Genomic DNA, 21,705 nt, shown 5'->3' on the forward strand with positions numbered 1-21,705 from the left:
TCCACGGCATTTAAGTGTGATGGAAAAAAAACTATAAGACAATTAAAATCTAAAACAAAATGAGAAATATGATTCTGAGGCAGCTAATGAGAAAGGAAGAAGTGCTATGAACAGTTCCAAGAGAATTATCAAGGTTATTCAGACATACTAAATTATTCTATATACATAATAGGCAAAATTCAATATCCAGGATACGATTTTCCTTTTTCTAATAGAGATTCGAAAGGTTCCGAGATTTGCTTTCCTCAATTTCGAAACCAAATTCCAAATTATTTTAATTTTATTTTCCAACAGTTTCCTGTTAGTAAATGCACTGTATAATAATACTGTTTTATCAATTGTATCTTAAATAAAAGGCACAATTGTTATGTTAGCAATTATAAATGCGATTAATGTCTTCTCTTGTTTGAGAAAAAAAAAATAAATGCCGTTGGGTTAGCCCACGACTTGTACATACAACCGAATTAATAGGGATCTATAATTAGGATATGAAACTAAAAAAAGAGGACAATTCTTGTTGTTGGTTGCTCTTCAGCTTCAGCTGTGATTTACTCGAGCTTAAAAGTTTGGAGTCCTACGACACGCTTACTCATAACATTGAATAGCTTGGAATGTTATGATCGTACCTACAGCCGGCTCCATCGCCGTATGAATATTCATTAGCGCTGACAACAACGAATTCGCATAATTAGACATTATAGGCAAAAACCTCACGCCATTCTTCACGGCAAATCGCTCCCCAAAGCGAGCCCAGAAAGTGTCGTTCCTTTGTGGGGCAATGGCACTTTTGCATTGCAAGCATGGAGTCTTTCTTTTCTGCAACTTTTACTCCATTACATTTAACATAAGTCAACCATACATTAGTTACTCGTCCGGCCAGGGTCTGTGTACGGCGTAGATACGCTTTTCCCTTTCATCATAGTTGCCCTGCCCGTGAACATCAGCCTGCTATGGCCATCATCATCCACGGCGAGACGATGGAGGAGCTAGAGAAGGAGCATGGGGGCCGTCTCACGCTGCTAGTATGAGCGTGTCGTAGTTTCCATTGTATGTTGCAGTTTAACCAACTTGTTCATAATAACCGAACCGGCTTGACAAAATTGAAATCAAGAGAGGACAACTACGACAACAAAGAGGGAAAAGAAAACGCTTATACCGAGAAGAGTTTGACTTGTGAGCACTGCCTTGCGCAAAACTCTTGATGGATGTGGAAAATAGAATAGTGATAAAGCACGATTTTTGCATAGTCAGTGTTTGGTGGAGTTGGAAAGAGAAGCACACTAGGCACAATGGAACCTCCGCCGCACTCTGGCTGATGGCAAGAGGAACTTTCGAAAACTTGTCTTCGAACTGAAGGCTCTTTGTATAGGGACACAGACAGAGGTCTCTTTGACAGAGCGAGCGAGCAAGCGAGCAACGCGTCGAGTGCTTGTGTTGCGGGGGTTAAAGTTTCACATATTTTATTAATTTATACCACCTCTTTTTCGAGTGACTAAGAAATTTCAGATTGTTCGATTTACATTTTACCCGTACTTAATGAAGTTGCCGTTGTGTTGAGAACAGGACATTTTCTTGAATATCACGTGTATGGGACAGATTTCAATTTGAGTATCGCAGTGCCAGTAAATAAAGTTTATTGTTGGAAACCATTTGCAACATGCATATCAGCACGAGAAGTATTTTATGACCCAGGATAAACAGAAAAGTTACACAGAAAGCTTGTAAAAATAGCAGAAACAAATCAAAATGATCGAAGATAAACAGTCATTTCTCGGCAAGCCAGTGCACATCGTTGAGAAAGTTGTTCTAGGTTCGTTTTATTTGCTTCGTGTCATGAGATAATAAGCCTGTAGCATTTTTATTTTTCATTTCATACCCGTACTATGCGAAAAGTTATAAACCAACCACATTATTCGTTTTCTATTTGCAAAGTTGTTCATAGAACTATTACGATTCTTTTCATGACAACTGACTCTGGTTTCCGTAGATTCACCACACTGTTAATTATCCCTAGCTATGACACACCACACACAACCTAAGGTACACCTCCTACACAAACTCAATCCAAGCTATAAGCTACGTGCTGTGCACGTTAATAACAAATAAAAAACAAACAGTCTTCATCACAGCCTCTTCGTATCCACGTCGCTAATTCCAAGCGATGCACTGTCTTTAATACAGGCAGAACAAATGGTGCGCAAACGATGCACTAAACCGGCGATTATCAACAGCATCTCAATTCACCGCATCAATCGTCGATGTCTGTCGACGGTTTTTGATGGATCATCAAAACGAGCGGCCCGTTATTGTGGCGAACTGGCCGGTTTGCCTTCACTGAGCTGCATCGTTGTTGATGCTGATGGATTAAAATGCTGCATTGGTTTACGCTGCAGGAATGATATTTTAGCACAATCAAATCATGCAACTGTATTTAGATCGGTTTTGACTGTCATATTTGATCCCATTCGATTAATTTGGAGCTATATAAGTAGCAAACTGGATTTCCTGAAATACCAAACTGAGAATAGAAATTATGAACTGGAATTTGTAGAGTGTCAAGCTGAAGTTCTTGAAATCAAATAAAAAATAAAGCCCTAATCAGAAATCACCAAACAAACCAGTCGCACAACCGCACAAATAAAAAATAATGAATATAAAATAAAAACACTTGACACGCATGCATGGGGGCTGGGGGTGGAGGACTGTGCTCATGCACCTCTCTTAAGCTCAGCTAGCCGGCGTTGCTAAATAGTTGCTGATCGTCTCTCCACTTTCGCTGCATCTCCGACAGTAGTTATTTGAGTGGCTGCCCTGCTGAGGGCATTCCAAATGTTCTCATCTCGACACATTTCATCGACGATGTTCTGCGCGATAAGGGCAGGCATCTCCCTTCGCACTGCTTCAAATCTAGGACAGTCAAAGACCACGTGCTGCTGTGTTTCCTCCACATTTCCACACTCCTTACAGAGGGGTAAACGTTGCGTGTCCGGTTCGATGTAGATACTTCCTGAAGCAACTAGACCAGATAGGAATTGTGTCAGGTGGAAGATTACCACTCCATGCTTTCTGTTCAGCTAGGTCGAGATATTCGGTATTAGTCTATGAGTTCATCTACCGTTTTCCAGCCGTAACCCATTCCACTCTCACCATTTTCCGTGTTTCGCTGGTTTCCTTCCGTTTGTGTGCTCGTGGCTGGATGTGTTTGTTTGCTTCGTTCGCGGTTCGTTTTGATTTTTTGTTAATGCTTCTGTAATTTTTGTCGAATTTTAGTCATTTCTTTGTAAATGACTAAAACTATACAAAAGAAAATTAGTGTCTGTGTTTTGAATTGACCTTTTAATGATTATCCTGGATCAATTTGTGATGTGTGCATGGTGTCTTGGTGAGGAGGACGATGGTGTCTTTAATGCCTTCAACATATCAGCTTCAATCGACAACATCGATGTGACGAAGAGACTGTTGGCTTTCTTTTTCTATTGAAGTCAAACAGCTTCGCAGCATTCTATATAGAACCTCAGTTGTCGTCTACAAACAAATTTTCAATCGTTGTCTCTATTCCTCCTGTCGCTTCATTGGTCTTTCTGTCAAGCTTTTGTGAAGCGGATGAGTAAAAGAGCGCTCGGCTTTGATAGTTTTGTCTTTCATGAAACACATCAACAGACGTTTCATGACGTATACGACGGAAACTGAAAATAGGGGAAATGGATGTAATGTCGGCCTAAATGCCCCTAATTTGGGGCCATACATAAATTCAGCAAACGACTAAATTTTTAATAGCGACCAAAAATATCCATTAGTACAGTCCCAATGACGCGTTCATCGAGATAAAATTGGTAAATAGCAGATGTTTAGCGATGGGCCCAATTCTTAGATCCATAGGCCAACATTAGAGCCATTTCCCCTATATATTTAAAGCATGTCTCACGTGAAAACACTAGAAGATTGCACGTAATATGTTTAATTTATGATCCATCCACATATTTATCTAAAAAAAAGGTAACGGAAATGGGGCATAACGCAATTAAACAAATTGAAAGAGCTGTGATATTATGTCGGTGAAAGAAAATGAAATCCATAATGAGGTTTCGTTTAACTCGACGATACTTTCAATGAAAGAGATGAGCAAACCAACGACGATAATATCCACAGCCAGCCTTTCGTTCTAAGCGGTGCTTCTTTTTCATTTTTGTGTCTAGGTAGGCGTTATAGAAATGATGCGTTAAACACGATGTATGAGAGAATTAAAACTCGAGTTCGTTTTAGAGCCTTGAAAATGTAGAGCCATGATTGGTGTTGGGCATTGAACATTTAACAAGGTCATAGATTTGATAACAAAAAACAACCAACCAAGAAAAATGTTCAAGGGTCACGAAATTTGATTCAAATTTCTAAAGAACCCATTTCAAGGAAGATCTGGGAAGAACGTGAGAAAAACATCAGCTGAAATCTGCTTTCAAAGTAGTACAGAGGAACTTCAGATTCCATGTGAAACCTAAGGTAGTTTTGAATAGAATTCCATGCAAATTATGAATAGCATTCAAAGGAAACTTAAACGAAAATTCATAGCAATTATTGAAAAAAAATAATCCAGCGTAAAATACCATGGCAATTTTCGGAGAATACTAGGGGGTATGGTAACAGAAGGATTACAATTAAATCTGAGAATAATTCCAGGAGAACTTCAAAGGAATTCCAAGAGAATTCTGATTTGAATACCAAATAAATTTAAATCGAAGTCTAAAAAATCAAGGGGATCAGCTAATGAATTCTTATGAGACATTCAAAGGGAATTCTGAGGGAATTTAACGATAATTCTGAAAATAATTCCAATGGATTTCTTAGGAGTATTCCAAAAGGATTTTAAGGAAAATTTTTAGGAAAATTTTAAAGCAATTCCATGAGCATTCCAAAGATATTCGGGTGATACTTTTAAGAAAATTCAAAAGAGAGTACCTATGAAATTATGAAAAGCATTTCAAAGAATTAATGGGAATTGTTAGCAGAACTGTCTCCCTTATAAAGAAAACCAAACACGACCAGAGCTGAAAAGGAATTCCAATGGTAATTCCATGGTAATTTCAGAAAAATATTAAATGAATACTGAGGAATTCGAGTGATTTTTTTTTCAGGAGTATGTTTCAGGGAACGGATAGTGCAGGGCTGTACTGCTCATAATCGCAAGTCAGTCCCATCTGTAAAAAACTTGAAATGAGAAAACGGTGTTCAAATATTTTACAAGTTTTCTGATTTGACACTTGTTTTGGAGGGATAAATTTAAAAATAAACGTACAATGTGATAGAATACATCTATGTTTATCAAAAAATATTGGAAAAAATAACGTGAAATTTTTATATCATGGCCAAAATCTGAGTGGGACTGACTTCCCTATCAAAGTAAAATATCAAATTGATAACAAGTTCTATTACCCGGTTATCACTTTTTGATAACGGAACATGTTATCATTATGGTTGAATTAACAGCCAACATAACAAAAATGATAACAAAAAATTGCTCGTTGGATATCACAAAAATAACTAATTTTGTTATCATTGATAATATCTTGATAACAAATTCTGTAAGCCATACAAATTTATTCCATAAATTTCAAATCATTTTATCATTTTGATATCAAAGCCTTACGCTGATAACTTAAATATGATTAGGGATTAAAAGCACTATTTTTTATTGTTTCATTGCGAGTAATATTTAAAGTTTTGATCTAACCTTGCATCGTTAATAAATATACAGTGAATATATCATGAAAACAACTGATAACAAAATTGATCAAGGCTGATAACTAAATAAGTTATGCGATAACAACTGAAAATAAAATGATATCTGGGATAACAAGACTTGTTATCTAGATGATATCGGGTTGTTATTCTACTTTGCTCGGGAATTGCGATTACATTTAACGTCAATAAGAAAAATAACCGCAAGTCAGTCACAATTCCATGACTATGCTGCATTAATTTAGCACATTATTGAACAGTAGAATGATATCATGGTCCCATAGAACGTTATTGAATGTTTCTGGATTTGTTCCGCTGGTTCCAGTGCAATGGCAGGAACATATTCCAGTGAGTATGGGTCTTCATCAGACCAGAGCTTTTCATAAACGTACCAAACCCACCATGCGTTAAATCAATTCACATGAGTATTCAAAAATAAGATCAATAAGAGTCATGATGAGTGACCAGCACCATGTTGGCCACACAGGACATGTTCCGGGTATCCCCGGGGAAGATCAAAATCCATCAAGCGATACATCAAATCACATGATAATTCAAAGCCATATCCATTGGAGGTCAAACTGAGTTTCGTAAGAAATATATTGGCCACATCCGGACATGTTCCAGATACCCTAAGGAAGTGGAAAAAATCTGTCTTGAGACAAATCTCATGATGCGATGTGTTGTCTAACATTTCTAACATATGTTTATCTAATGGGACTGACTTGCGGTTACTTTTCGCTGTGGAACAATTTGACTTGGTATTGTTTTTCATTTTTCTTGAACAAATCACCTTTTTTTTCAATACCACATCCCAAAAAAAATAGAAAGATAAACTGAATAACGATGCTAACTTAAAATTGATAAAAATGCAGATAGGACTGACTTGCGATTACCGGCAGTGCAAGAATTATGAATAATCTGAAGTGCATTGCAAACTGAATTCAGAAAGTTTTCTGCAGAAGAAACTGAGGATTCGATTTTTTTTAGATATCATCTGGATTTGGAAAAAAATCTTCAAGGATCAGAAAGTTTTATTCAAAATTAAATATTCCTGAAATGGAGAAACTTACAGTTCGCAGCATTGCCACGTATTTTGCAGGTATGGTATTATGGCTATGGTATCCAAATATAAAAGTTTAAAGTGTAAGGATCTTAATCATTCTGTACCGGTAATCAAGCAACACAATATTTTGCAATTCATAATGAAAACTTGATAAAACTGTATGTATTCTCAAAAAAAACTTGTAACCGTTTGGTCACAAGTCGATAGGTTTTTTGTTTTATATTTGTTGTTTTCGGAACCTTCACGTTTCTTATGCGTAAACAGAAGACATATACTACAACAGCGAACATCAGTAGTCTGCGAGAAATAAATGTCTTCGCAAAATTTCAATTATCTACAGATCACCTCTTTGTACTACTGCTCCAAAACATTTGAGATGATCATCATTGAGGCACTTTTTAGCTCTTGTAAAAGCTACATCTCCACGGCGCAGCACGTATTCTATCAGAAACGGTAAGTAATGGCAAATTTGACGGAATTCGTGTCACTCTGTGGTCGCATCATTAATTCTGGAGCACAAGGCGATGCCGTTTACTCTGATCTCAAGGCTGCATTTGATCGCAGGTTCTAGTGCCATGATTTCTTCGGTCGCATCTTATATCACGGACCGCTAGCTTTGCATAAGGATTGGCGCTGCGCAATCTGAAGTATTTACAAACATTGACGGCGTTCCCCAAGGCAGAAATCTAGGACCGCTTCTGTTTTCAGTGTTTATCAACGAGCTTTCTCGAGATTTCTGCTACTTGGGATGCCAACTATGCTGACGACGTTAATGGTGATCAACAGCATCGACGATTGTGAAGATTTGCAGCTCATTGAGGATCGTGTGCAGAGTTGGTGATTCCGCTTAGCATCGACAAAAGCAACGTGATCTCCTTCCACCGTAAACAGAAACAGATCAATTTTGATTATTAAATTTTCGGAAGAACTTTGGAGAAAGTTAGTCAAGTCAGGGTGACTGCGACTGCGCATTGACCTTCAAACCACCTGACATTTCGTTTGGGTTCTCTGGTGCTCGGTTTGAGATTGTACAAAGGATGTTTGTTCGTAACGTACTCCGTTATCTACCTTGGCGTGATATATCTAACTTGCCTTCATATGAGGACCCCCCGTCGCCTGTTTGGAATTGAATCCTGTGTTGTCTTCGCTGCTAAGATCATTATCGGCAGAATTGACTCACCGCAGAGGTACTTCGGCAGCCAACGCCAACTTCGTGCATCTTACAGCTCGTAACCGACAGTACTGTTAGCTTAAAAAGTTAACTTCTTAAGAAGGACATGACATAAATTATTGATGAACCTTTTTAATTTTAAAATATTTGCTATGAATTTGGAAACAAACTTTTTTTACAACTTATTTACGATACAGTCTTTAGTTTAGGCGGCCGATTTTTCTCCATATTCGAGAAGTTTTAATAGAAATGCTCGGAAAATTTTACTCGATTTCCGAGCAAATCCACGCAAAATTGAGTTGAATTCAAATAAAATTCCATAAGTTTCCCAAGACTTGAACGGAAAATTTCCAGGTTTTTAAAGATATTTTTTCTTAAACCTTAAAAAAAAATGGTATTTTGGGTAAAACAATAGCTCAAGAGCCACAAACGTTTTTACTTAGTATATTAGGGTGCTTTATTTTGAAAAAAAAAGTAATGAATTTCTTATAGGCCATTCGATACCCCAAAAATTTGAGATGATGCTGAAAATGGTGAAGATTTATGAAGGTTTAGAGGTCGTTTGTATGAAAATTTTGGTAAATTACTCTGGGAAATTATTGGGTCGCACTTACATTGCTCTAGGGTCCAGGAGTGGGGCTGCCTCCCTGGCATCTTTAGCATTGGTGCTCAGCACGGAAAACAAGGTCGACGAAAAACAAATCAAGGAAAAATACACTCTTTGGTCATTTGTGGCTTGTCCGGGGTAATATTAGAACTAGTGACTTTGGCGTGAGAGGTATAGATATTAATTACTACGCCTGTATTGTACTGCATAAAAACCGAATACTTCATCATTTCTCAATAGTGATGGAGTAATATGACATGCACTAAACTAAGGACACGGGATATACTACAATAGATCAAAAAACCACTACGACTAAAAACTGATGCAACGTTTTTGCTGGCATCCCTTGAATATCCTATATTTTTACGTCCCAGGTCGGAATTCAAACTTACGAGCTTCAGTTTAGAAGAACAACTTCATAATCAAAACTATTAAATATTAAAATTTAACATGTGATTCTTCTTCTCATTGCTTATCGCATATAAGCTCATTGTGTGCGCTCAACTTATTTAGTTTTCTAGATGCACTTCCACAGTTATTAATTGAGAGCTTTCGATGCCTGTACCATTTTTGTATTAGTATTTATTACGTGGAAAGTACAATCATACTCTATGCCCAGGGAAGTCGAGCAATTTTCCAACCCAAAAAATCCCTAGACTGGATCCGGTAATCGAACCCAGCCACCTCCACAAACATTGACCCGCGCCTGGAGAGATACAGGATTCGAAGCAGTCCTGAAAAATCTCGACAATACACGGCGATATTCAAAATTCTGCTTTGGTCACTCATTTGAGCTAACAGTCGTCGTCAAGGTAAACCATGTCAATTGTCAGTGATAATGCTGTCAGTGACGAACATGTGCAGATTATGTTATCTGCTAAATTTGTAACGAAATTAAATGACTTGAGCAAAACAAATATATGGAGCCGTTAAAGTGAACAAAAATCTCTGTTCTGAACTGATTGGATAACAATAATGTGACACAGAATGCACAAAATTACACTTTTTGTTACCAGGTGAAACTTTGTCATTGACGAAAAAATGAATGAGATTTTGACAAAGGTTTTTTGAGGATGAAGTCTGTCAGTGACTATGTGAAAAATAATTTTGTCAATATCGCGCGAAAGTTTGTCAATGACAATGACTAGTCTCAGCACTGATTCGAACTTTATTATCAGAACCTATCGAGCATTCCGGAAGCGTGTTGACGCCGTCATTGCGGCAAATGGAAATTCTATCCATGATTAACATAGGTTTAAGGTCTAACAAACATATCTCTTTTGAATAAATTACATTTGCAACTGTCATCTTCATCATGTTCATTGAATCATTTTCAGAATTCCCATTGGATTCTCCTTCTTCGCTTGGAATTCTACTTACAAGTACCTTGGAGTACTCCTTAGAATTCACTTTCAGTTCTCCTTACAAATCCATTAGAAAAGTCTCCGAAAATTATTCTGCAGTTTTAGCCAGAAATCTCTTTGGAATTGCCTTAGAATGCTCCACTGAATTCTCTTGTAAATTTACATTGAATCGCACTCAGGATTCCCTTGAGATTATACCTAGGACTACCTTGGAGTTCTCCTTACGTTTCACGTGGAATCTGGAGTTCCTGAAACTCATTTGAAAATAATCCTCAGATTTCACATTCCTAAAATGTCATACTATGATATTTTCACCTGAATTCCCATGATATTATTCTCAGATAGATGCATAAGTTTTGAAACATTTGGAAGGACTTTAATTTATTTGAAATCTGGACTGCAGTAATATTGAATATTGAATGTTTATTTTCGTCCCGGATTCTAGAAAATATCACCAAGTTTTATTTCATTACGTCCAATCAGGGCTGTCTTGCATCAACGTAGAGAGAGCAAAGTCAGTGATGAAAAATATTGTATTACTATCTTCGTCGCACTCCAAGCAGCGCATGACAAACTCCGTATGAAGACAGTCCTCTTTAATTTACGTCGTGAAAAAAAAGCTAGCTCAGTACGTTCTCTCTCTCTCTTAGATCGGTCGGTTACTCGGAGAGGATTGAAAACTGAACGTTTTAGTCAGCGTTACGTATTGTTTGACAAAAAATGATGATCGTTGAAAGCAACACAAAAAACTTAAAATAGGTACAAAACGGATTCGAACCACCACCGTTGAGATTAATAGGCTTGTGTCTTCACCACTGGTCTATCACTGGTGTGGTTACTAGTCTGCTCACATGCACGTTCGACGGTATTTGCTTTTTTTTGGTCCATGCATGATACAAAAAAGAGAAGTGAAGATAAAAGATGCGATAGGATTTGTTCAAAGGCATTACTGTCGGCTTCTCTTCGTCAATGACGAAGGATGTATGGAAATGATGGTTTTTGTACCGCGATAATTTATTTTTGGTTTTCATCAAACGTCACTGACCAAACCGACCGTTACCAACTCTGCGTCCAATATTTCAAAAGATTGTCTAAGCTTAAAATCTGTAGAAATTATCCATGATTCAGAACCTTCAATTCTAGCCTAATAATTTATGTTGTTGCTGAATATTAATCCACGCCATAATTATTATGCTCAAAGAGTAATAGTAGCTAACGAGGGCGATGAAGTTGGTTGATTGTATTATCAAAATAATTAAAAATTTCTGAGAAGAATCTCTGGCGTATTTCAATATGTTCACTTCATAGAGATTAGCTTGACAATGAAATTTTAAAATTCATTGAGGATTCTAGTTTTTCCACAGATAAAATAAAATTCCTAGACGATTCCAGGTTTAAAGATTTTTGCAGCTTTTTACTGGGATTAGACAATTTTGGTTTACCCTTCATGACCACGGTTGTTAATCGATAACCGTCGATTACGTCTGCATTAACGTCTGCAATGCAAATTCATCAAATTCATGGCCATACTTTTCAGCATTTTGGTCGACACCTAAGATGCGCAGTTCAATGCCATAGGATTTTAAGCAATGTTGGCCATAGAACACCTATCAGATTTTATCATGCAACATTCACACTTAAAAATTATTACCGACTTGCTAATTTTTCACCGAATTTACAACAGCTGAACGTTCGGTAAAACTTTGGCCCTCATTTCAAAATCTGATTCACTAAAATTTCAATTTCAAAACACTGTCAGTCTCAGAGTTGGTTTGAAATGCTATCTAACATGAAGATTTAGTGTGATAATTATAAGCTATAGGCAAGGTTGCAAATACTCATTTCAGCTAAAACAATTTTTTTAATGAAATAATTAGATGCTATGATCATATTTTGAATAGGTAAGATACAAGAAGAGGTTGCAAATAATGTGTTTGACATATTAAACCTGTTTATTTCACTTCATGAGAGTCACAATCAGCGATTTTTCACACAATAACTCACTCACTCACTCAGTGATCAGCAAATCGCTGATTGTGACTCATAGAAAGCAAAATTTACAGGTTTCCATCTTTTGGTTTTATTGTTCCGAAAAACATTATTATAACTGAAATGAGTATTTTCAACCTTGGCTAGAGAATGGTCTTTAGGAGAGGGTAGGTAGATAGTTCCGTTAGAGTACGGCAGTATGAAAATTGAATAGAAGTTGAAAATGAGCGAAGGGCCATTAATACGACAGTACAAAGTCAAACGCACACCTTTCGCCTAACCCGTACGATGTACGCGGAGATTTGAAGTATGTCTTCAAATCTACAGGCAAAAAGTGTGCGCCCGCATTTGCTCATTACTGTCTGTGACTGTGGAATAGTTCTAGCGACGTTTCATCACTACCTAAAGCCCCAAGTTGCCGAGAGCATTTCCAGTCGATGGTGTGTTATAATGCAATTCTTCTTGACGCAACTATTGTGTTGCTCCTCTCGTCATGACCAACGTGGTCATCTCAGAGAGAAAGCAGTAGTCAGCCTTGTTTAAATAATCGAGTCTTGCCATTGTGGTTAAGTTTTCCTTGTTTTGAAGCCTTAAAACTAATGAATTAAAATACCTGGTTTTCTCAGCTGTTGAAAGTTCGGTATAAATGACCGAAGTCGATTATCATTTCTATGTGTGTACACTTCATGATTTTGAAAACCATAGATGCCATATTCAAATTCCCAAATTTTTAGACAATATTGGTCATATTTTAGACATTATCAAACGGATCTGGAGAACAGTAAATTGGCTCAGATTATTAAAAAAAAACACATTTAATCATGAACAGAACATTATAACCTTTATGATTTCTAAAACAATTCAAATGTGTTTTTTAGTAGTATTGGACATTTTTGAACATCTGAAACTGCTTCGAAGACCTTGAATGTAGTAATATATTCAATTAACTCAGTGTTTCAAGAGCTTTAAAGTACCCTAGATCGTTTCAAAATGTTTCAACGGATCGTTGTTACTGAACTGCGATAATAGTGTATATTGGCTGCCCAACACTACCCAGCTACCACTATTCTTCACTCTCCTATCATACCACTCTGCACCGCCGGCCTAGCAGGAAACAGACCGAACGGCTTTCAAAATGTCTTGATATTAAACGAATTGGACGCAACATCGTTGCTGCCGCTTTTCGCATTGCGATTCTTACGCAATAAATATGCACAAGTAAAAGCCATGCTCCGATGCACGCTGCCACTATGCCAGCACTGCAGCAAGCAGCAGCCGGTGATCCTTGAACATTATGCTATATGCCACTATCAGAAGGAAAGAGTCAGCCGAACGTCGTACGTCTAGAAGTTTTTATTTTCCACATATTTGACCTAAAAACTTGTTCCTTTTCGTTACTCTACTTTCGCCGCATTTGCAACGTCCGTTCACAGTATTATAGCCATTGAACTACACCGCGTGCAAGAGTTATACGCTTATTGATTGCTGCAGTGGTGGAAAAAAAATCTTCCTATCCTATACCATAATATCGCACTTACCTCTCGTCCTCCAGCAGGGGTTGGACCAGCGATGCTCTCAGGCGTACCACTTTCATGCTCTGCATCGGAAACAGCTTGCAGAACGGTCCCAGGAACTTTGGTTCGTAGCAAAAGTGCGGAAACAGTCGACAGTGCCGCCACAGCCGCGTGTTATGACTGAACAGGTAGTTGTGCGACCTGCCAAAGTCCAGATAACTTTCCATCTCGTTGTAATCGCACTTAAGTAGGTGTTTTAAGTTGTGGATCGCAATGCGATCGTTCGGCGGTCCCCGAATCTGAACGATATCGAAATCCAACAGCGGCTCGTAGTGATAGTAGTTACCGGGCAATGCGTTCAGAATATCTCCCAGAAACGTGGACCCCGAACGCCACGTGGTAATGATTATACTCCGCACCGGTTGGCCATCGGTTTCCGGCGTGAGCTCCGACAGCTTGGAAGCATCATTATTGTACAGGCCATTCGGATACTCAAACTCGGACATTTCGTCCGCTATCCGGGAACGCTGATAGTTGAGGATGTCCTCGATGGTGACGGTGGAATTCTGTGGCGTTGGAATTGGCGGGAACGTGTCGTACGATGAACTCCCGCTGAATGATTTCGCGCTGCAAGCATAGCCAGAAGGAGAACAAATGTTCGTTAGTACATAATCAACGTTTTCGCTACTATGAATGGGTCGCAGTGCACAGAGAAAGAGTGCTCTAACTGTTAAATCTTATCATTAGAAGCACCCACGCCAAATGGCAACGCAGAAATCGGAACGGAGCTATCCAGTGAGCGCGGTTATATTTTTGCATATTGTTTTGTCTTGTGGGGAGGGTGATTACTTTATTTTGGATACCATATGAACGGTAATTGAGGAAGTTCATATTATACATAAAGCCGTATGCATTGCTTTAGCATACAATAGTAAGTCGTTTGATTATCAAACTATGGACATTTGGGTGGGTCAAATGTTTTAAAGTGGATTACAGCCCCTCTTCCCCAGAATTCCTTCGATTTGCATTGCGGTCCCTAACAACTGTGTCATATTTGAATGAATTTGGTTCCGATTTGGATTTGCGGGAGAACTTTAGAGTAAGAATAGGAAACAGAAAGAAAATATTTATTTACTTATCATAAACTCCCACATAGCTCAATTTTGCTCATATCCAGAACCGTACTCAGTAGGTGACGAATGTGGCCTTTGTCACGAAAACATCCCTAAGGGGTGGAAAAACAGCTTGTGTGCCATTTGATGAATTTTCACTTAACTGACAACAATTTGACTGATGGTTTTTTTTAAAACAACCCTGCTATTCCACCGGACTTATCTCTGCCAGACTCCTATTCGAAGATCGGTCCATCATCAACAGAGGGACTTTCGAACATTTTTATTTATTTTCGAAGTGACATTTTTAAGTAAAAATTCACCAAATGGAACACAGCGTAAATACAGACGGTATAGTAAACGCAGGCTGGCGAATATAAATTTCATTAAACTAGCAGCACTGATATTTTTGCATTCCTTACCTGCAACTGCCTGAAGCAATTGCAAGTGTTCACTATGTCTGTATGTACAGAATTACTCGTTTTTTGATGTCTTGAAGTGGTTAAGACTAGAGTTCTGATGCATGGTCATTATCGGTGTCATTCCTTAATTTTGTTGCTAAGGAATCCAATTTTGACAGACAGAGGGGCGCGCCTTTGGAGGGTGTTTTTTTTTTTTTTTTTTTTTTTTATTATAGTCACTTTAACACTCTTGGGTCATTCGTGACTTGTCCGGGGTGAGATTTGAACTCGTGACTTTGGCGTGAGAGGTATGGATGTTAACCACTACGCCGGGTCGCCCCCTGGAGGGAGTTTCAATACTCCGAAGGGGACCTTTCAATTAGAGTCGGATCCTTGCGGTAAATGCAAGAATGACAACTGTAACAAAATCGAATACTTCATCATTTTTCAATAGTGATGGAGTAATACGACATGCGCTAAACTAAGGACACGGGCTATACTACAGTAGATTAAATTACTGGTCGCAGTAGTGTTAGGTCCCGAACAGAGGAAAAAAAAGGAAAAACTAAACCTTTAGTTGAATATGTAAATCCACCATTATTAGAGTAAAAGTTCCATACCTCAGCTATAGAAACTCCACCAGTACACCTACCTATAGAAATCCCTTCACATTTTTTAGATTTATAAGTTTCAAATGCTAGCTGAAATGCTTTGAGACCATGCTGCACGGAGTGTGTTGATTACGATTACGATAATTAAAATTTAATATTTGGTATTGCGTATAAATCCCTCCCCTTGGCTAGTTTTTTAACCTGGACGTTGGTGGGCGGGCCTAATCTTATGCTTCATAATGGAGCGTTGGAGACGGTTGGTTTAGGTCCGGCATCGTTGGCTCATACCGTAACAGAATAGCGTCATGAGCATGCGATGAGGATTACTGAGCTTCCCCTCTCTGATGAACCATTGCATAAGAGAACCAAAGTTCTAGCCTGAAGTGATAGTATCACACTTGTTACTCCTTTATTTGAAAGCCGCGTTGTAGGCACTGACGTTGGGTGCGATACTGGCGGGTTTTGCCGCAAATCACTCTTATTTTATTTATTTTTACGCAGATAGATTTATTTGGGTTTGCAAGGGAATTATACTATTGAAATATTTCAGAAAGTGCCCAACGGTGCTCCTTCTATTTGCTTGACAAGCTTTCATTGTTGTTTTCATTGAATCATTACTCAGGAAACAATATTAAACACCACCATTGTAACTAATCTTATATATGCTTCATTTTGGTTTGGGATAAATGTTTGAACTATGGCTCGGGATTTCCACTGTGGCGTGCTTCTATTGTGACATATCCATACGTAATGTTGTGGGACGCCATAGTGGAAACGTGTGAGTGTAGTTGGAGCATATACCTTATATAATTTAAAAATCAGCTAGGAAACTAATTTCAAAGCATTTTAGTCACATGAAGGTGTCACCTGGGACGAACTAATATATATTAAATATAGGTCAAAGTCAAAAACAACTTGAAACACGTTAAATTTTAGATTACATTCACAAGTGCAGGTACTTAATAAAGCATGGTAGGTAGATTAGAGATTTCAATTATTTATTAAATTAGGCTAGAGATATCATAATCATCAAACGAACTTAAATAAGAAAATTTAGACAGCCTAGTAGCATTAAGTGGATTAACAGAAGAGTTAGGATGCGGAGGGTCCGCTTAGGGAGGCAACTAGCCTTTAAAACAACTGGAAACTAGCCTTTTCATGTATTGTCTATTTATTTTGATTATTGCTTTAAAATATCAATTTGGTATATATGTGAAAGGATGAATCAGTGGGAGATGGATTTTCGGTTTCTTTACATTTAGCATCACTATGTGTCATTTCCTCAAAACCCCCCAATAACCGGCCTCTTCAATCTCTTCCTTTTCCCATAGCGTTCAAGTGGTCCGCATAGACTATTCAGCCATTACCCGTCCTTTATCCTCGGCTTTGGATTGACTTGCGCTCCCATTGCCCCACCAAACGCTGCAAAATGAAAATGAAAATGAAATGGTATTGCGTATAAATATTACAACCAATATACGGATCCAATACGGCGAATATGAATAACAATTTTTGACAGCCTTTTTTTGAAAATATTTTCTAATGTTCTACGAAACCCATGCGCCTTATCTATGGTCTTATTGCACCAAAGAATACCTTAACCTTTTAGAGGGCACGCTATATTTTGAATATAGCCAAGAAGCTCTAGATTTGTTACTTGGGTAGTGTACTGAGTACACGCGTTTTGGAAAAAAGCAAAAAAAAAATCATGGACTTTCATTAAAATTGGTCCGGGTTTTGGTTGTATTCGAAAATCTAATCTTCTTCTTGCTAGTAGTGAAGAAAAAATCGAAAAAACCATAGAAAAGTAGTTGAAAATCCTATGTTTCAATAGCACGGTTTTGAGCGTGTGCTGAGTACACCAGTGCGACTGCTTATGTCCAAGAATAAAAAAGTCACGTCAGCAGTCGGGTCGTGTACTGAGTACATGGTGAATAAATTTCATTTATAGTTCTTCAACTATAGCATGAGCATGAGCCTGATTGACCGCCCACGGTGGCTACTCTGTTATTGCCAGATCAGCTGTAATTACACAGAGAACCAATAGACGATGCTTGAGACTAGCAATTATCCTCAATGTGTACAAACTGGTGATCTCATACTAGGCAATACCAGCGCCGGCCGCGCCCGAACACACGTCAAGAAAGAAATGGTTAGGAATGTGTTGTCGTGATACTCGGTTTGATGGAAGCCGAGAAATCCTCTGCACTTCCTCGAGGAATCACTGGAATGTAGGGTAAGAGGGTAGGGTTTGCAGCAGGGTTCGTTTTGGTAAACGATAAGCTGAATTGATGTACTAACGATCATATAATGCGAAGGAGCTTGGGATTGAACCCACGATCTTCTGCTGAAAACGTTTGCCACTAGGCAAACAAGCTCCTTTTTAATCATTGAGGTGCTGTTATTACCATGTAGTCATATTAACAAATAAAGCGATTGACGAATCTTGAATGTGGATGGGTCTGAGATTAGATTCATGATGTTCTGCTCAGCAAGCAAAAACGATCACTCTAAGGCCACCGAGCGCCTCATATCACATCATATATTTACTCGAGTTGTTGTAACCATTAATGAATTCAAACCTGTCACCGACGACGACAAGTTTCCCAAATACACGATAACCAAATAAAACAGCAAAAAAAGGGTTATCTTCCATTAAATTCCACTTAATTAATGTTGGTATCCTTGACAGATACGTATTTCGACTACAATGTGCAGTCTTCATCAGTGTCATTCCCACTAAAGAACTTATCAAAATCTAACCCCCTTAAGTTGTCATCTCCTAAGTAAAAAAGTCAAGATCACAGGTATAAAAATGAAACTACAACTTGTTGAATCGGAACCTACCTAACTAATAAAAACCAAAGTAAAGTAAAAGAGATAAAATCTATTCAACTTTCTAATAAGGGTACGATAACCAAGCGATTTGACCATACATTTATTTAATATGAAACCCCCTGGGACCTCGTTTTCCTATTGCAATGTCAAACTGCAATCGACGATCTTTCAACTCCGAAAACTAAAAGCTACGAAAAAGCACTTAGGCCTTCATTGAGTCCCACTTTCACGCGACGTTTGCTTTTTACGCATTTTTCAGGCTATCGTGCCTCTTACATCATAACAAGCTATGACCGACGTAACGATTGTTAAAACCCTGATTAAACAAGATATGAAAAAGAGATTACGTTCTCAAGAGCAGCCAATAATGTATCCTAAAGTGGATCAAGCGTGCACTCTATTTTTTTAAATGTTCCGGAGCGCTTCGCCCAAGATCTAACAGGTACAATTTTCTACAATAGTGGCCTGGGATAAATCGTAATGTATTTTCCCCACAACGCTCAACTATGCTCCTGCACTCGGATGCATATCTTACCGACAGTATCGCTTGTCTTATGTTCTATCTAAAACCGCAAAATAGATCACGCGCGATAAGCTTACCAATTACAATCACCATGGCGGCACCAACACAACCTCAAACAAATTTTAGAAAATTTCAAAGATCAATAAAAGAAAAAAAATATATACACCAAATAAAAACGCATAAACAGGGAACATGGCACTCTTCCTAATGCAAAAGCCACCACCATAAAACCTTCATTGAACTTTTTAAATCACAACACATTACAAACAGTGACAATTATAACCGATAATAATCAGTGAAATACACGTAATAATCCGAATGTCCACTGTAGTCACACTGTTCAGCATGCTTGGCATGCACAGTTGTACACATCAACTGCTCATTTGGTAATAACTTTTTACTCAGTTATTGAAAATTGATTTTCTTTACAGTAATTGATAGATAAGCATCATAGCTTACTATAGATATGCAAAGAGTAGGTAAATCTTAACATTTGAATCAACACCAATGAATTTTTACACATAAAGTCCGAGATGTGGAGTGTGCATTTCTCACTTGATTTTTATAACGCAAAAACAAATACAGTTTATTACTAGAATTAAAATCTACTTTTTCTTACGTACCTATTACAAGCTCAAACAGAACTAGTTTTCGTCAACTGTGTGAAAAGTTATTAGCAAATGAGCAGTTCGTGACCAAAACTGTGTATGTCAAGCATTCTGTTCAGAAATAATAAAAAAAAATTGTCAACAACCCACCAAAATTGTACAACACGAAAGAAGGTCACCGGTAAAACTATGATCGATTTACGGTGCGGTAAGATAGGTGCCCCGATAATGCGTCAAACTACCGCATCAAAACCCGGCCCTCATGATCGTGTTAAGGACACACCTAAGAACACATTAAAAACTAATCGGTCGAGTGCCAAGCAGTACTGAGATTTGTCATTGTCATTTACAGACTCAAAGAAACCTTCGTCAAAATCTCATTCATTTTTTCGTCAATGACAAAGATTAACAAATAGTGTAATTTAATACATTCTGTGCCACATTATTGTTATCCGAGTAGTTCAGGACGTAGAGGCTTGTTCACATTAACGGCTCCATGCAATTGTGTCGCTCAAGACATTTAATTTCGTTACAAATTTAGTTAATAAATATAAAAATCTACACATGTTCGTCACTGATAGCATTGTCATTGACAATTGACATTGTTTGCCTTGACTATGACTGTTAGCTCAAATGAGTGACCAAAGCAGAATTTTCAATATCACCGTGTATTGCCGAGATGTTGCAGCACTGGTGCCAACCTTGCATGTTCGATTGTGACATTTATTTTCTTAACGAATCATGCTTGAACATGAAAAAAAATCATAATTCATTATTCGTAGAAACCTAACCGTAAAAACCGAGGAACATTCCCAATCCGGTGCAACCGGCATCCCGCCCACGCATGCCAACACCACCATCAGATATCAGATATCAGAAATTTTCCCTTACCTGATAGCGGCGCCAGCACGTTCAGGCGAGCCACCAGTCACTCCAAACCAACCATCAAAGGCAGACATGTCCCCTCGAAATGCAATCGAGAAATGTATAAGGAAAATCTTCAACTGAAACGTACTCACCAAATCAAAATATCCGGGAGCGCATTCCCGATGCTTCCACGCATATTTTGCTCTTGTCATTATAAACAATTGCTTCTCCAGCGATTCCAACCGCACAATAACTAGATACCTATCACTTTTCTTTTTCAAATCACTCAATGCACACAGCAAAAACCTAACAATAGATCAATGCGGTCGTGTCAAACCGGCAATAAAGGGAAGCGAGAGCACACCAAGCACCTACACGCTAAGATGCACATACCTTACCTAGAAATAGGTAAACATTACCGATAATCTAAGAAAGCGCACATACCTAAATTATCGGTAATCGTGGATTACCAATAATTAACGTTGAAAATTACCTAATTTAAAAAAAAAACCTATAAAATAGTTTATTTAAAGTAAAAAGTAACGATTTGTATCGATATTTTACCGATAATTTTAGGTAATCGTTGCTAATAGTATAAGCAACAGGGGAGAAACATCAACACAAACCTTTGCAGATCAAATTATCACGCCCGGGACACAAAACTATTCAAATGCGAGCATCGAAAAACTACACGCATGCAGAAAGACAACCCGAACTAAAAATAAAATAAAATAAAAGCACGCAGCGGAGCAAAAACACAACCGTCTTCGAACGATTCTTAAAGCGGACTCTTTATAGTTCTTCAACTATAGCAGATAAAAAAGATGGAGTCTTGAGTAAAGTTGTTCAATTGGACGAGACCCGTTCAGTAATAGGTAGTTTAGTTGAGAATTGACACACTGGGGGCGCTAGAGTACAAACTAACTTCTTCTGTTGATATCTCAGGGTTGAGATCATTAAACATTAACTGAAGCAGTCGCGTCGTGTATTGAGAACACTGAGAAAAATTCTAATTATAGTTTTTGAAATATACCAGATATGAAAATTCTGTCTTGAGCAAAGTTGTGCATTCGGACATTATCCGACTGGCAGTGAGTATATTAGTTCAGAATTGATTCACTAGGCTGCGCTAGAGGATAAAAATTTCGTCCATTGATAACTCAGTATCGAGATAAGACAGAAAGATTCAGCCTTCAGCAATGCTGTTGAATTGGACGCAACCGATTTCAAATTGGACGTAAAGGTCATCTAGTGAAAACTCAGGATTGAGACCAGATAAATATTTTATTTGTTCAGCAAAG

General features: G+C 38.0%; 1 protein-coding gene across 1 annotated transcript in view; it reads right to left on the reverse strand.

Annotated features, from left to right (window-relative positions):
* Positions 1–21,705, reverse strand: part of LOC135703879 (carbohydrate sulfotransferase 5) — a 95,325-nt gene that overhangs the window by 67,619 nt on the left and 6,001 nt on the right. Inside the window, exon 2 of the mRNA XM_065225241.1 lies at positions 13,469–14,071. Coding sequence (XP_065081313.1) covers positions 13,469–14,071 — 603 coding nt within the window. The remainder of the gene's footprint in view (positions 1–13,468; positions 14,072–21,705) is intronic.

Source organism: Ochlerotatus camptorhynchus, unplaced genomic scaffold (genome assembly GCF_037179485.1).
Source record: "Ochlerotatus camptorhynchus isolate MF236.1 unplaced genomic scaffold, CSIRO-AGI_Acam_v1.1 ptg000222l, whole genome shotgun sequence".
Classification (NCBI taxonomy): domain Eukaryota; kingdom Metazoa; phylum Arthropoda; class Insecta; order Diptera; family Culicidae; genus Ochlerotatus; species Ochlerotatus camptorhynchus.